The following is a 13,858-nucleotide window of genomic DNA, read 5'->3' as shown; positions in this document are numbered from 1 at the left end:
TTGGCGCTATATAAATAAACTTGAAACTTGAATCATTTAATCTGAATACTGAATTCGATTAAATAATTTTGCACATGTAAACCTAATAGGTATTTTTTATTATATTTCAAAGTGTTTTTGATTAGTAGTTCTTTATGCTTTTGATTTGACACCAGTTTAACCACACTTGCTATCATTTATTTTTATTGTTTTATCTGTAGATTACGTTCATTTTAAGATGGAGACTTCATTTCTTATTGTTTTGTGTGTTAATGAGGTGGGTGTGAATAATTCCCAGGCTGGATGCATCACGCAGTGGAGCAGTTAGGCGGGCGAGGCACACGGGACCCCTTCCCTCTGGACGGACTCGGCCGGGGGCCATGGCCTCCCGTGAGTGGCCGCGCCTGGCAGCCGCATGCCAGGTCTGTAGCCATGACAGCCGATACGCAATAATGATCTACGCTTCAACTCAAAAGTGACGTTTTAATTTGAAAATGACTCTAATTGGACCTGTCCTCTCCTGCCAGGTGTTCACCTGCAATGAACCAACACCAGCTTCTTCCTGCTCTACCTCCTGGACCTATAGGTGGGCTGAACCATCACAGTAAATACTTAAATAATGGGTAAGCTGTGCTTCTGTCGCCTCACTTTAGAAAGGAAAAACAAAACAAATATTAATGTTTAACCCTATTTGACTGTCCAGGCCGATGCGAGGAGGGGAGAAAGTGGAGTTCCCACAAGCCATGTTTCCCGGGATGCAGAGGGAGCAGCGCAGGCCTCCACCTCATCACCTCCACCCTCCTCCTCCTCCTCACAGAGCATGGGATCAACTCGACAAGCAGTACGATCCTCACCTCCCTCCTCAAGGCCACCCTGTGTTGTCCCTCCCCAACGAGCACTCGTTGCGGCTCTATAATGGGGGCTACGCAGGCGGGGGCGCGCCTCTCCTGAACCCACATCTTCATCCTAACCGACCTCTGCTGAAGGTGAGCTGAGGACGTCTGGTTTAGCTTTGAGTGGGGGGTAAACATTCAACATTTCTCACTGTGTGGTTTGTTGGGGGGGTCTCTCCAGGAGCAGCATGTTCCCCGGGGTCCACCACTGCTGGGAGATGACATGCGGGCTCAGGTGCACCAGGTAGGAGCCTCTCTAATTGGCTGCGACCTTGTTTCATCATGTCGATAAAAAAAGACCATCGTTTGTCAGACTGAAACCAGAAAAATGAGCCGCTGAAGACATTTTTTGTTTTGTTTTCTGTCTCCAGCAAAGAGGCTACCCAGGAAAAATGCCAGCAGGTCCACTGAAGAGACCAGGCCCTCCTCTGGGGGAGCACTCAGTGATTCAGCACACCCCTCCACCACCTCTGCACATACCCGCCCATCCCGTCTTGGAGGACTGCCCCGGCCCCAGCAAGAGGAAAAAGAGCTCAGAACAGGTAAACTGCTGCCTCGAGTTCACGTTGACTGTAAACACAGAGGCCGTCGTTTCCGTTCTGATGATGGATTTTTATTTTATTTAATTTTTACTTAAAAATTTATTTCAAACAGATTAAAAAATAAAAACAAGCAATCAGTAGAACAAAAAGATAAAAACATATGCGTACATAACCAAGAACCCAAATACCACTACTTTTCTGTTTGAAAGGGAGTTGGAAGAAGTGAACACTTATTTAATCCTACCCCTTATCTCAATTTAATGAAATGTTTTACTTACAGATGCACTAATTTACAAATGTGCAATTAAAACCATGTTGTGGTATTCTTGCCTGTTCAACAAACAAATGCTACACAGACAAAATGATTACAAACTCACTCTTATAACATACGAAAAAAGAAAATATATGATTTCATATTAATAATAATAAAAAATAATACCGATGACAATCTTAAATGACCACCGAGGAAAAACAAAACAAAACAACAAGTAATGATTATAATGACATTAAGATAACAATAACCACTATCCATAATGATAATAGTAACCTAATACAGAAGAATGGAAGGAACAAAACCTCATTTATGTTAAATCTCTTCTCTTCTGTACAATGTAAGTAAAGTAGTTTTATATTTATTTTTAAACTAGCTTTATGCCTGGACATTGTTTTAGTTCTATATTTAGTTCACTCCATAATTTAACCTCAATTACAGTGATACAAAACCTTTTCATAGTTGTTCGGGTACTACATATTTTCAAATCCAGTGTTCCTCTTAAGACGTACCCACCGCCCTTTTCATAAAACGTTTCCTGAAGATGTTTAGGTAACAAGTTTTAGCGTGTTTTTATACATAAAAAGTAAGGTTTGATATTTCACAATGTCCAGCAATTTCAATAAATTAGCCTGAACAAATAAGGGATTAGTGTGTGTGTAAGAAAACAAGTTGATTTAATTCTACTTCCTGTTCAGGCACCCCACCCCGGACTGCAGCGGTTCTCCAACCAATCATCGGTGCTGTCTCAGCCACCACCGCTGCCGCCACCAGCTCTTCAACTCCCCCCAAAACCAGCTTTCTGGAACCCCATTCACAAGGACAGTGGTGCTGTCTGGCAGCCGCAAACATCGGACCGCAAAAACACACAATCACAGGAGATTCAGGTCTGAACGGCAACAAAAACCTTACTTCAGATGATGAGTTAATATTTCATTTATCACCTCACTGTGTTATAGAAACACCATTAGGCCAAATATTGATTTGTTTTCATGTTCTTATAGGACAACAATAAACGAGGGATGGACAGGTACACCACAAAGTCCTCCCCAAACTCCTCCAGCCCCTCGAATCGCTCCCCTCCGGTAAACTCTGCCCCGGAAAGCTACAACCAAGGATATGCTCCTCACCTCCACAAAAACATGCTACAACCTCAGGCCCGAACCCACCCCTCCCCTCACTCCTCCTACCCGAGTCCCAGCTCCAAAGTGGAGCTAGCGCTGTCCTGTCAGGCCGTGGACCCGTCTGCCCTCCACAGCCAGAGGAGCCCTCTGAGCGGGGGCCGAGGTGGCGGCCGCACGCCGACCACCCCGACCAGGGGGGATCAGGACCGTCAGTCATCACCAGCAAATGCTTCTGCAACCAGCAACAAAAACAGCAGCAGCGTGCCTTACAGCCATTTCCAGCCTCATCCAGGGCTGGGACACCAGGGTGCTCCCCCGGCCCCGCCCCTTCCTCCCGCCAGCAGCACCTCAGTACCTCAGCAACAACAAAGCGGTCCCCACGACGCCTGGAGATACCAGAGCCGCCTAAGCAGTCACTCCCTGGTGAGTACCGTCCATTTCACTACGAGGCGGTTCAGATCTGTTGTTTAAAAATGGTTTTATTATCTGACTGTTAGATGGTGCTAAATAAAGAAATAAACAGCCTCAATGCATATTCAGGGTTCCCACAGATCCTTAAAAAGTTTTAAAAGGCCTTGAATTCATTGATCCAAAAAATAAGGCCTTAATTAGCCTTAAAATGTCTTAAATCAGTTTTCAGAGGTCTTAAAAATGTTAACACATTGCAAGTAGGATGACTAATTCGTATCAAATATTAAAATAATTGGTAAGATTTATTTATTTTTTAAATATTCCCGTTCAGATGTTCCATTTTGACACCACTTCCTATTACTTCACATGCAAGTATCTCAACAACTGTCCACCTGAGAAATGTGGAAATTTCTAATAAGTTAATATTCATTCATATTTCTTATAAAAATTCGATGTCACATGCACTTTAAGGTTTCATCTACAGCAAGCTAGGGTTGAGAACTCACTTTGGGTCACGAAACTCCAAATTTTGGGTCGTTAAAGGATTTCCAGGAATTAAATTAAGTATAAAACTGACTGCTAAGAATGTTTCTTTGCTATATTTGAAAAAATAGCAGTTAGATATGGATAAAAACAATTGGTCTATTATTAATATTTGAATAATTCAACCACAAATACTTTGATTCTCGAGTTTCTGCCACCGTTTTTTTTTTTTTTTTTGTCATTTGTGTTTATTGGTCTTAAATTTGATTTCACTTGGCATTAAAAAGTCTTAAAAAGTCTTAAACTGTGGGAAGCCTGATAGTGAAAACATTTTACATGGGAGCGTGTTTCATTTGTTGCTCTAACAGCCCTCTGTGTGACGTGGCTTTGTGGGTAATTGACTTAACAAATGTGCACAGAGGTGTCAGAGCTGAAACAAATTCATAATGTCAAGTCTGAGCAGCCTCTGCGAGCGTTACAAATGTAATCAAATCCAGCTGGTTATTTGTTTTTACGTTGACTGATTGAAAAATGTTCTTCATTCAGGAGCCGGGCATCTTCGTGCCTCCAGGTCTGCTACCTCACCCCCAGCAGAGCCACAATCAGGTCGTAGACGGTCGACTTCCAGGTTTGTCCCAGCATCAGCATAAAGTCAGCCCCCCTCCCCCGCTGACCAACTCCACCCGGACACCTGTCATCACATCCACTCCCCCAATGTCCCTGCCCTCCTGCACTGTCAGCCGCTACAGCAGCTCCAACAGTGTCTCTATGGGGACCACGTCGCCCCCTGCTGGTTGCTCTGTGAACAGCAGCAATAACAGCTGGCAGAGAGGAAAAGAGCCAAAGCCCCACGACTCCACCAGCGCTGACCCCGGCCCCAAATCTCAGGTGGATGCTCTGCTGCAGGGAGGCTGCCAGTCTCAACCCCAGGAGTTCATAAAGCCCCACAAGCAGAAGATGTCGTACTACGCTCAGGCTAAACCCGACCACCCTCCTCCTCAGTTTTCCTCCTCGGCTTTGTTCTCCTCAGGGCATCACAGGGCAGAGGACAGCGTGATTACAAGCCGGGGTTCAAATCCACTTCCCGGCTCTCCTTCGTACACCCCGGCCAGCTCCACCAAACTGAACCATCAGCTGAACTCCTCAGCCCAGAGGTTCTCCGCTCCACAAGCCCCGCCCCCTGTCTCTCAGTCGATCGGAGACGTTTTGGACAAGCTTGATGCGGAGCTAGAGGGACATATGCAAGCCGAGGAGAGGCGCAGGAAGGACCGGGAGGAGTGGAAATTAAAAGAGGAGAGGCAGAAAAGAGAATGGGAGATGAGAAAGAAGCTGGAGGAGGAGAGGAGGAGGAGAGAGCAGGAGGAGGAGAGGAGGAGGAGAGAGATCGAGAAGCAGGAGGAGGAGCAGAGGCTGAAACAAGAACAGGAGAAACGGAGGAAGCTGGAAGAGGAGAGGAGGAAGAGAGAGACGGAGAAGCAGGAGGAGGAGCAGAGACGGAAACAGGAACAGGAGAAACAGAGGAAGCTGGAAGAGGAGAGGAGGAGGAGGGAAATGGAGAGACTGGAGGAGAGGAAAAGGAGAGAGAGGCAGGAGGAGGAGAGGAAGAAGATCGAATGGGAAAAAGAGCAGGAAAGGAAGCGGAAGGAGTGGGAGAGGCAACAGGAGGAGAGGAAAAGGAGGGAAGCTGAGAGGCAGGAGAGGAGGAGGAGAGAAATGGAGCGGGAAGAAGAGAAGAAACAAATGGAAATGGAGGAAAGAATGAAACAAAAAGGCAAAGAGCAGACGGCGATTGAAAATCTGGAGCGACTTCTCTCTGGCAGCAGCCCTCAGATGGTTCCTCCTCTTCCTCCCCTCTCTTCTGTTTCCGCACCTCCTTCAGGCCCACCAGCGCCCACCTCCCAGGCTTCTCCTCCTTACCTCTGGCTCAGCCGTGGAGGCCAATCCAACCAGACGCCTGGACCCTCCACGGAGAGGCTGCGCCCCCCTCCCCTCACACCTCAAACCGAATACGCCAGGGAGAAGCAGCGGCAGAGGGAGATGTGGAGCAGCAGTGGCGGAGCGACATTCATTCCCTCATCAACACACAATACCTCAGGGATGAACCAGCCCACCCACCCCAACAAGCCCCCAGCAATGCAAGCAGCACCTAACCAAGCCAAAGACTCAGGCAGGGACAGAGACAGCCCCCAACACCCTCTCCCTACCCTGGCACTTCGAGAGCCCCCCAGACTCTACCAGGCTATGTCCAGAGAAAACCTTCAACCCCCACCTTTATCCTTCACCTCCATCGGGGGGCTCCACAACAAACAGACAGAGAGCGCTACAGACGCCACTAGTAGTGACCCTAACGGCGCTCCGTTTGAGGATGAGTCCTCCGAGCTGTCCACGATGCTCCCCGACGGGCTGGCTAACATCATGGCCATGTTGGACGAGTCCATCAAAAAGGAGGAGGAGTTGTACAACAGTGAGAAGTCCGGCTCCACTGGGCTCCTGCACAGCTGCACCCCCAGTGCCGACCCTGTGAAGAGCTACCTGTGTGCCCCGGACCTGATCCCAGCAACCAAGCAGCAGCCCAATCAGGAAGACTTGGGCTCCAACTCGAGCCCTCCCGTGCTCAGCCGCCAAGGCTCTCTGGCGTCCCCTTGCAGCCGGACGTCTTCTCTGGAGGAGGACGAGGACTACCCTAAAGCTAAATCAGCGGTGGAGATGAGAATGGGAGTGGGGAACACCAATTACCGCCACAGTGACCTGGCTAAACTCTACGGCCTCCCTGAGCGGACTAAAAGCGAGGCGGACGAGGAATCGGAAGAGGACTCTGAAACGGCGTCTTGTTCTCCTCCGCCCCAAAGACCCCACCTCCATCAAACAGGGGTCAACAGCATGTTCAAGTCTCTGGCAACGGTTTTGGAGAGCCAGAAGTACGCTTACCGCGGCGGGCCTTTCGGGAGACCGCCTCCGTCAGCTTTGGTTGGTGTGAAATACTCCTCCTCGCTGTCACTGGGTCCTGATATCTGCTGCCAGCAGCAAGGTGGTTCTCCCACGTCGGATTCAACGAGTCCACCGTTCAGCCCCGCCGCCCCACCTCAGAAATCCTCCCCTCGCTCACTACAGGAAGACAAGAAGCTAAAAATGGAGGACAGTGATGTTTGGACAGATGAGGGGGAGACGGATGAAAGAACGAGCTCCGTCAAAAGCTTGAGCGTTCCAACCGTGAAGCCCGTTAAGGTCATCAAAGAAGAGTGTGAGCTGACAACCATCTCACAGTCTTCTCTGAAAGAGCTGGGCAAGAGCTGCGAAGTCATGCTTTGTCGGCAGTCACTCGATAAATTCGAGAGCCGCACAAAAGTTGAAGACCGACACAAACCTGAGAAAGTAAAAGAGCACAAAGAGAAGAAAAGGAAGCACGGCCACAGCAGCAGCAGGAAGCACAAAGACAAGAAGGACAAGAAGAAGCATAGAGAGAAGAGAGATGACCTGTCTTCGTCGTCGTCGTCTTCATCGTCCGGTCATTCCAGCTCCAGCCACAAGCGGCACAAGGACGGGAAGAGCCACAGGGAGAAGAAGGATCGCAGGATCCTCGGTGACCTCAACCACCAGAGGCGAGAATCGGAGAAGAACAGGAGTCTTTACGAGGCCGAGAAAAAGAAGCGTAAAGACGCGCCCGGTACCAGCTCCACCGGCGATGGCGATCGCGCCGAGTGGACCTCGAGTTCAGGCCACAGGTCCGCCGACCTCAAAAGCGACGCCGGTTCCATCCCACCGTTGGGCTCTACGGACCTGTTGAAACTGAAGGCGCTGTCGGACGGGCCGCCCAAGGAGTTGAAGATCCGCTTGATCAAAGTGGAGAGCGGGGACAGGGAGACGTTCATCGCCTCCGAGGTGGACGAGAAAAGAATCCCTCTGAAGGAAATCAGCATCAAGAACACCGCCAGTGAAATTATCCGCTCATGCAAGTAAGTGTGCCGCAGTAGAGTATTTAATAATACGTTGTCTATAACTGCAGCCTTCACGCTCCTCTTCTCTTTGCTCCAGAGGGGCTCGTGTCAAAGGAAAGTTTAAGGAATCATACTTGCTGCCGGCCTTCTCCGTTAAACCCATCATAACCTCGGATGAACCCATTCCTAGAGAGAAGCTCAACCCTCCTACACCCAGCATTTATGTAGGTTTCTGCCACACACTTCAGCAGAATATATTCATGTTTTTATGGAGTTATCATTGGAAATGTTAATGAACACACGTGCTGCCCTCTTGTGGTGATTTCGAGCATTAAAGTGTTTTTCTTCATTCAGTTGGAGAGCAAGAGGGACGCCTTCTCTCCGGTCCTGCTGCAGTTCTGCACGGACCCAAAGAATCCTGTTACGGTGATCAGAGGACTGGCTGGATCACTTCGACTCAGTAAGTTCACATTAACCCGAGGAGCCATCTCTCTTCTCTCGCTCAGTTTTCAAAATTTAAAAAAAAAACTGTTTTTGCAACAACTTGATAATTTCATGGAAAAGCGTTTAGTATTATCTGACTATGTATGGGTTTAGAGCTGAAAGATCAGCTTCAACGGCAGTAATGTAATTAGTAGATGATGTAGCAAATGCAGTTTGTAAAAAGGAGTTTACTGTTGGAGTGTTTATAGACTAAAAAAGCATTTGTTACTATAGATCATGGCTTACTGTTAAGTAAATTGCATCAAAATGCAGAGGATTAGCACATTCTTGGATAAAAAGTTATTTGGACCAAAGATATCAATATGTACAAATAAATGATGTTAGCTCTGATTTACTGAATGTAACCTGTGGAGTACCACAAGGGTCAGTACTGGGTCCAAAACGTTTTTTAGTTTATATAAATGACCTTTGCAATGTATCTAAGGTATTAACATCTAACTTATTTGCTGATGATACTACATTATGTTTGGAGCAGTTTCTGAATACAATGGAAATTGAATTAAAAGGTAATAAAGAATTGGTGTGACAAAAATAAATTATCCCTAAATCACGATAAAACAAAATATATTGTATTTAGTAATAAAGGAATAAAAAATGATGTAAAACTAAAGATAAATCATACTGAAATAGAAATAGTGTATGAAATTAAATCTTTAGGAATGATACTTGATTACAAATTGCATTGGAAAGATCGTATTGAAAATGTAAAAGCTAAAATGTCAAAAACTAATGCAATATTAAACAAAACAATTTCTAAATTTAAAATCGTATTTGTTATACTTTTGTTTAATACTTCCATATGATTAACTGTGTGGGGAAATTCCTATAAAACCAACACAAAACCTATTTATATGCTTCAGAAGAAAGCTGTACAAATTATAAATGCATCAGGTTAATGTCATCCAACTATTGACATATTTATCACATTGCATACTTTAAAATTTTATGATTTAGTAGAACTTAGAGCAGCATTAACAATGTACAAAGCTTATACTAAAGTTCTTCCACATTGTATACAGAAGTGGTTTGAAATTAAAGAAACTAACTGAGTTAAGAAAGAAAGATTTATTTAAAAAAACWAGAGTTRGGACAAATATTAAAAATAATTGTACCTCTGTTAGAGGAATTTGTGTTTGGAATAATTGTTGTGAAAAGTTAAAACTGTGTTTTTCACTAACTAAATTTAAAATAATGTAAAAAACTATTTGTTACAGAAATATACAAAGTTTTGATTGATTGTTTGCTGCTGCTAGAGTTTTGTTACAAATTTGGTTAGAATTTTGTTCGAGATTTTCTTTTATAAAATCTATAGGAAAGATGATGATATGATTTTGTTAATGTATGAATAAAAAGTGAAGGTATAAAAAGCTTAGGCTACATTGTTTTCAGTCTATGCCTTGTCTTTTTGACATTGAAAGGAATTTAAAGATTGTGTATTATTTTCTGTATTATTCTGTTTTGTTTTCATTGTTCTGTGTTTTGTGCTGTTTTGTAAATGGAAAATTTTTAAATGACCGAAATAAAAATATAGACATGTTATGATGCTAATATTTCTGTTAAACATGCATAACACAAACATAATATTCATTAATTTAAGAAGGAATTTACTCTTTAGAATGTCTTCTTGCACATTTCTTAAACAAGTCTGTTAACGTCCCTGTTTGTTTTCAGATTTGGGGCTGTTTTCTACAAAGTCTCTCGTGGAAGCGAATGCAGAGCAGGCGGTGGAGGTCAGGACTCAGGTGCAGCAGCCCGCCGATGAAAACTGGAACGCCAGCGGTACCGGTCAGACTTGGCCCTGCGAAAGCAGCCGCTCGTACACCACCATCGCCAAGTACGCCCAGTACCAGGCCTCCAGCTTCCAGGAGAGTCTGCAGGTACGGAACTTTACTGGGTTTGAGTTTTCAAAGAGCCAGGACCTCCGTGTGTCCACGTCTTGATGAGCGTGTCTGTCTTTAGGAGGAGAAAGGCAGTGATGAAGAGGACGATGAGGATGAAAAGAAGCCACCTGTTAGCGCTGATCTTAACAAGGACGGCTCTAAAGACAATAACAAGTAAGTGTAACTTTCAACGCTGTAGATGTTTTAGTGTTTTAAGATGTGTTTTTAAGCTTTGTTTGTTTCTTAGCGGTGAGCAGAAAACAGTTGGGAAGATCATCAAGTTTGGCACCAACATAGATCTCTCTGATCCCAAGAGGTGAGCAGCTTCAGCACGTCACTGTAACACAACGTGGCAGCAGCAGCAGCTGCTACAGCACAGCTCTGACATCACACATGTCTCTGCTCAGGTGGAAGCCCCAGCTTCAGGAGCTGCAGAAGCTGCCAGCATTCATGCGCGTGTCGTCCAGTGGGAACATGCTGAGCCACGTTGGACACACAATCTTAGGCATGAACAGCGTTCAGCTCTACATGAAGGTTCCGGGCAGCCGAACACCAGGTAAAAACACTGAAACACACCAGCTGCTCTCTCAACATCGAGCCTTTCTGCCTCTACAAAAGTCTGTTTTTACTTTTTAAACAGGTCATCAGGAAAATAATAACTTTTGCTCAGTAAACATCAACATTGGGCCTGGAGACTGCGAGTGGTTCTGCGTGCACGAGGACTACTGGGAGGCCATCAGCAACTTCTGTGAAAAGTGAGTGGAGGAAACTTTAAGTCAGGGGCGGTTCTAGGGGCGGGGCCACAGGGGCATTGCCCCCAGCTGAAATCTGATTGGCCCCCTGAAGTGCCCCTGTCCTGTCACTCAACTGTCCTTTACCTGGGGGTGATGATGACAGATGCAGTTCCATGTCCAAACACTAGAGGTGCTAATGAGTCAAATCAATCTTACAGAATTCTTCTCTTAAGAAAATTTGAACAATCCTGCAAAAAAAAAGTCTTTCAACTGATAAATGATGGCTGGAATTTTTCACATGTTGTGTATTTGAGAATATATGAAAAACTGGTGAGGAGAATTTACTGTGCAAGGATTTTTTGGTACCGCTTTACAATAAGGCTCCCTTTACAGATTAGATAGGTTGTTAATTCATCTATAAGCACTTTATAAATCATTAATAAATGGTTATTATGCAATAATTAAGGACGAGAAAGAGACAAAACTGTCTAGTTTCTTACAAAATAATGAGACTAATCCGTTCACATACATATTACATCTAAAGGTGGTATATTAAACATTTCAGACTAGGTTACTATATTGCAAGCACAATAACAATAAGGAACACATATTTTAACATATTAATATTGTACTGTATTACTGCATTATAAATATTCACAACTGTCAGAGGGAGACTTATCATAAAGTGTAATACAGTACACTATTTATTAATGACAAAAACACATTTATAAATTTCAAAAGTTAGTTTTAATGTGAAAATTTTTTTAAACTTTGTGTTGATTGTCAATATTTGAAATTATTGTTCAAACATGTAATTGTCAACAATGTTGATGTATCAAAAAAGTAAAAAAAAACATGTTAACACGCCAATTAATCCCACCCCATCAAAAATACTGTACAGTTTTACACTTTACAATAAGTATCCCTTTAATATTTGTGGATATTAATAATGTAGTAATACAGTACAACATTATATGTTAAAATATGCATTTCCTAATCATTGTGCTTACAAGGTAGTAAACTAGTCTGAAATGTTTAACACACAAACAGATTTGACTCAGTATTTTGAAAGAAACTGGACAGTTTAGTCCCGTTTTTACCTTAATTAATGCATAATAAACACTTATTAATAATTTATAAAGTCTTTACAGATGAATTAATGACCTATCTATAAACTCTTTAAAAGCCATCTATATTGTAAGCTTATTGTAAAGTGGTACCTCTTTAAAAATATTACATTACATTACAAGTGTTTGAACATGTATGACTGGTTAAATGTAAACTTTGTGTGAAAGGATGTTGAACAAAAACTTGTCCCCTCAGTGAACATAGTGGCCCTTTGATGGCCCCTTACTCAGAAAAATCCTAGATCCGCCACTGCTTTAAGTTATTTCCAATCAAACAAAGTTAAAACATCAAAGTTGACCTTTTTGTGCTCAGGCATGGCGTGGACTACTTGACCGGGTCCTGGTGGCCGGTGTTGGAGGATCTCTACAGCGCCAACATCCCAGTGTACCGCTTCATCCAGCGGCCTGGAGACCTGGTGTGGATCAACGCGGGTACGGTCCACTGGGTTCAGGCTGTGGGCTGGTGCAACAACATCGCCTGGAACGTTGGACCTCTCAGTGGTACGAGTGCGCCACCTAGTGGCTAAATAAAATATAAGACAGACTTTTAGCCTGATTCTTCAAAATGTGCGTGTGCAGGGTACCAGTATCAGCTGGCTCTGGAGAGGTTTGAGTGGAATGAAGTGAAGAAGGTAAAGTCTATTGTTCCGATGATCCATGTGTCCTGGAACGTGGCCCGCACGCTCAAGATCACCGACCCCGACACCTACAAAATGATCAAGTAAATGTTTGAAAAACCTTCTAACTTAATATAACAAATAAAATAAAACTACGATGAATTAAAAGACAGAGATTTTTACGTGTTTGTTTTCATCTTCTTACAGACACTGCCTGCTGCAGTCCATGAAGCACATCCAGATCCTGCGAGACCAACTGGTGGCCCAAGGCAAAAAGATTTCCTATCAGAGTCGGGTCAAAGATGAGCCAGCCTACTACTGCAACGAGTGTGACGTGAGTCGTTTAACCCTCTCTTTGTGTTTCAATGTAAGGAATTTAACATGTTTTATCACACGTTGAGATAAAAAAAAAAAACTGTTAAATGACTCAACTTATCATCCAAAATCTCCTCAGTCTTAGTGAGTTTAATAAATCAAACTGTTGGCTCTAAAAGCTCTGCGTGAACTTTTACAGCATCCAGGTTATGTGTTGTACAGATGTGTCTTAGACTGCTCAGAGGAACGTGTCAATCTAGAGTATGATTAAAATCAGGGTATGCAGATGGAGCAATAGAGACCTGTAAATAAATAAAATATTGTGTTTAAAACTTCAAAGTTACCAGTCAAAAGGCTTTTTAATAAGACCAGCCGGTGGTTATAAATCCAAATGGCTGAATGAAACCATTCGAAGTAACATTTTCCTCTACTGTCTCAGAATGAAGGTGAAATTTAATAGTTTTACACTTCCTAATGAAATTGTATCTTTTAGACTAAGTAATCATATTTACAGGGTTCATGCAGCGTCTTAAAAAAAGTCAAAAATTTGAGAATCAAAATTTTAGGTCTAAAAAAAGTTTTAAAAACACCCAGATTTTCATCCAAGTTCTTAAATTTAATTTTGTCAAGTCTTAATTCTTTTAACTTTCAATCATTCCTGAGAAGCGTTGGCTGCATAAATAAACAGATTAAAGTGCTGTAATCAGAGGTTGACACAATCTGTCTCCATAAGTTTGCTACCGGTCTTTGTACATGTTTAAACTACAAATCCTGTAATAACTGCAGGCAATAAATGTCACAGTTTGCTTCCATGTTTTCGACCTCTTTACCTATTTATGGCAGCTTGTTTACCTGCCCAAAATACAAAAAGTTCAGTCATGTCCACTACTTGTTTGAACAAAGTGTGTTTTCAATGAGACTGGGCTGATATCAGTGATTTTTGCACTCAGCTGGAAGCGGTCCACAGCCGTCAATATGAAGGTCTCATAGATATGACCGTTTCATTAAAATAATTTAGTGTTCTTATATTAAAATTTAAATAT

General features: G+C 43.4%; 2 protein-coding genes across 2 annotated transcripts; both read left to right on the top strand.

Annotated features, from left to right (window-relative positions):
- The first annotated feature begins 359 nt into the window (after nucleotides 1-359).
- On the top strand, nucleotides 360-4,934 carry LOC106533943 (extensin). Its single transcript, XM_014030412.1, has 9 exons — nucleotides 360-401; nucleotides 507-565; nucleotides 683-965; nucleotides 1,054-1,116; nucleotides 1,244-1,414; nucleotides 2,384-2,572; nucleotides 2,690-3,232; nucleotides 4,250-4,756; nucleotides 4,851-4,934. The coding sequence occupies exons 1-9, from the start codon at nucleotides 360-362 to the stop codon at nucleotides 4,932-4,934; spliced, it is 1,941 nt and encodes a 646-aa protein (XP_013885866.1).
- A 300-nt stretch (nucleotides 4,935-5,234) lies between these two features.
- On the top strand, nucleotides 5,235-12,834 carry kdm6ba (lysine (K)-specific demethylase 6B, a; the record flags this gene model as incomplete). Its single annotated transcript, XM_014030417.1, is given in 11 exon segments — nucleotides 5,235-7,656; nucleotides 7,736-7,862; nucleotides 7,993-8,098; nucleotides 9,814-10,019; nucleotides 10,102-10,196; nucleotides 10,270-10,338; nucleotides 10,430-10,578; nucleotides 10,663-10,777; nucleotides 12,197-12,384; nucleotides 12,463-12,604; nucleotides 12,708-12,834. Coding segments are annotated over 11 exon segments (3,726 nt in total), but the record flags the coding sequence as incomplete, so codon positions are not given.
- Nucleotides 12,835-13,858: the final 1,024 nt, after the last annotated feature.

The sequence above is a fragment of the Austrofundulus limnaeus genome, unplaced genomic scaffold, assembly GCF_001266775.1.
Source record: "Austrofundulus limnaeus strain Quisiro unplaced genomic scaffold, Austrofundulus_limnaeus-1.0 Scaffold1057, whole genome shotgun sequence".
Classification (NCBI taxonomy): Eukaryota; Metazoa; Chordata; class Actinopteri; order Cyprinodontiformes; family Rivulidae; genus Austrofundulus; species Austrofundulus limnaeus.
Note: the sequence above shows the minus strand (reverse complement) of the source record. Positions and strands in the feature narration are given on the sequence as shown.

Excerpts from the sequence above, each read along its gene's own strand:
- LOC106533943 (XM_014030412.1), top strand. The coding sequence starts at position 360 with ATGGCCTCCCGTGAGTGGCCGCGCCTGGCAGCCGCATGCCAG. Across the intron at positions 3,233-4,249 it reads GCCTAAGCAGTCACTCCCTG|GAGCCGGGCATCTTCGTGCC; the intron begins GTGAGTACCGTC and ends TTCTTCATTCAG. Across the intron at positions 4,757-4,850 it reads ATCACAGGGCAGAGGACAGC|CCCAGAGGTTCTCCGCTCCA; the intron begins GTGATTACAAGC and ends TGAACTCCTCAG.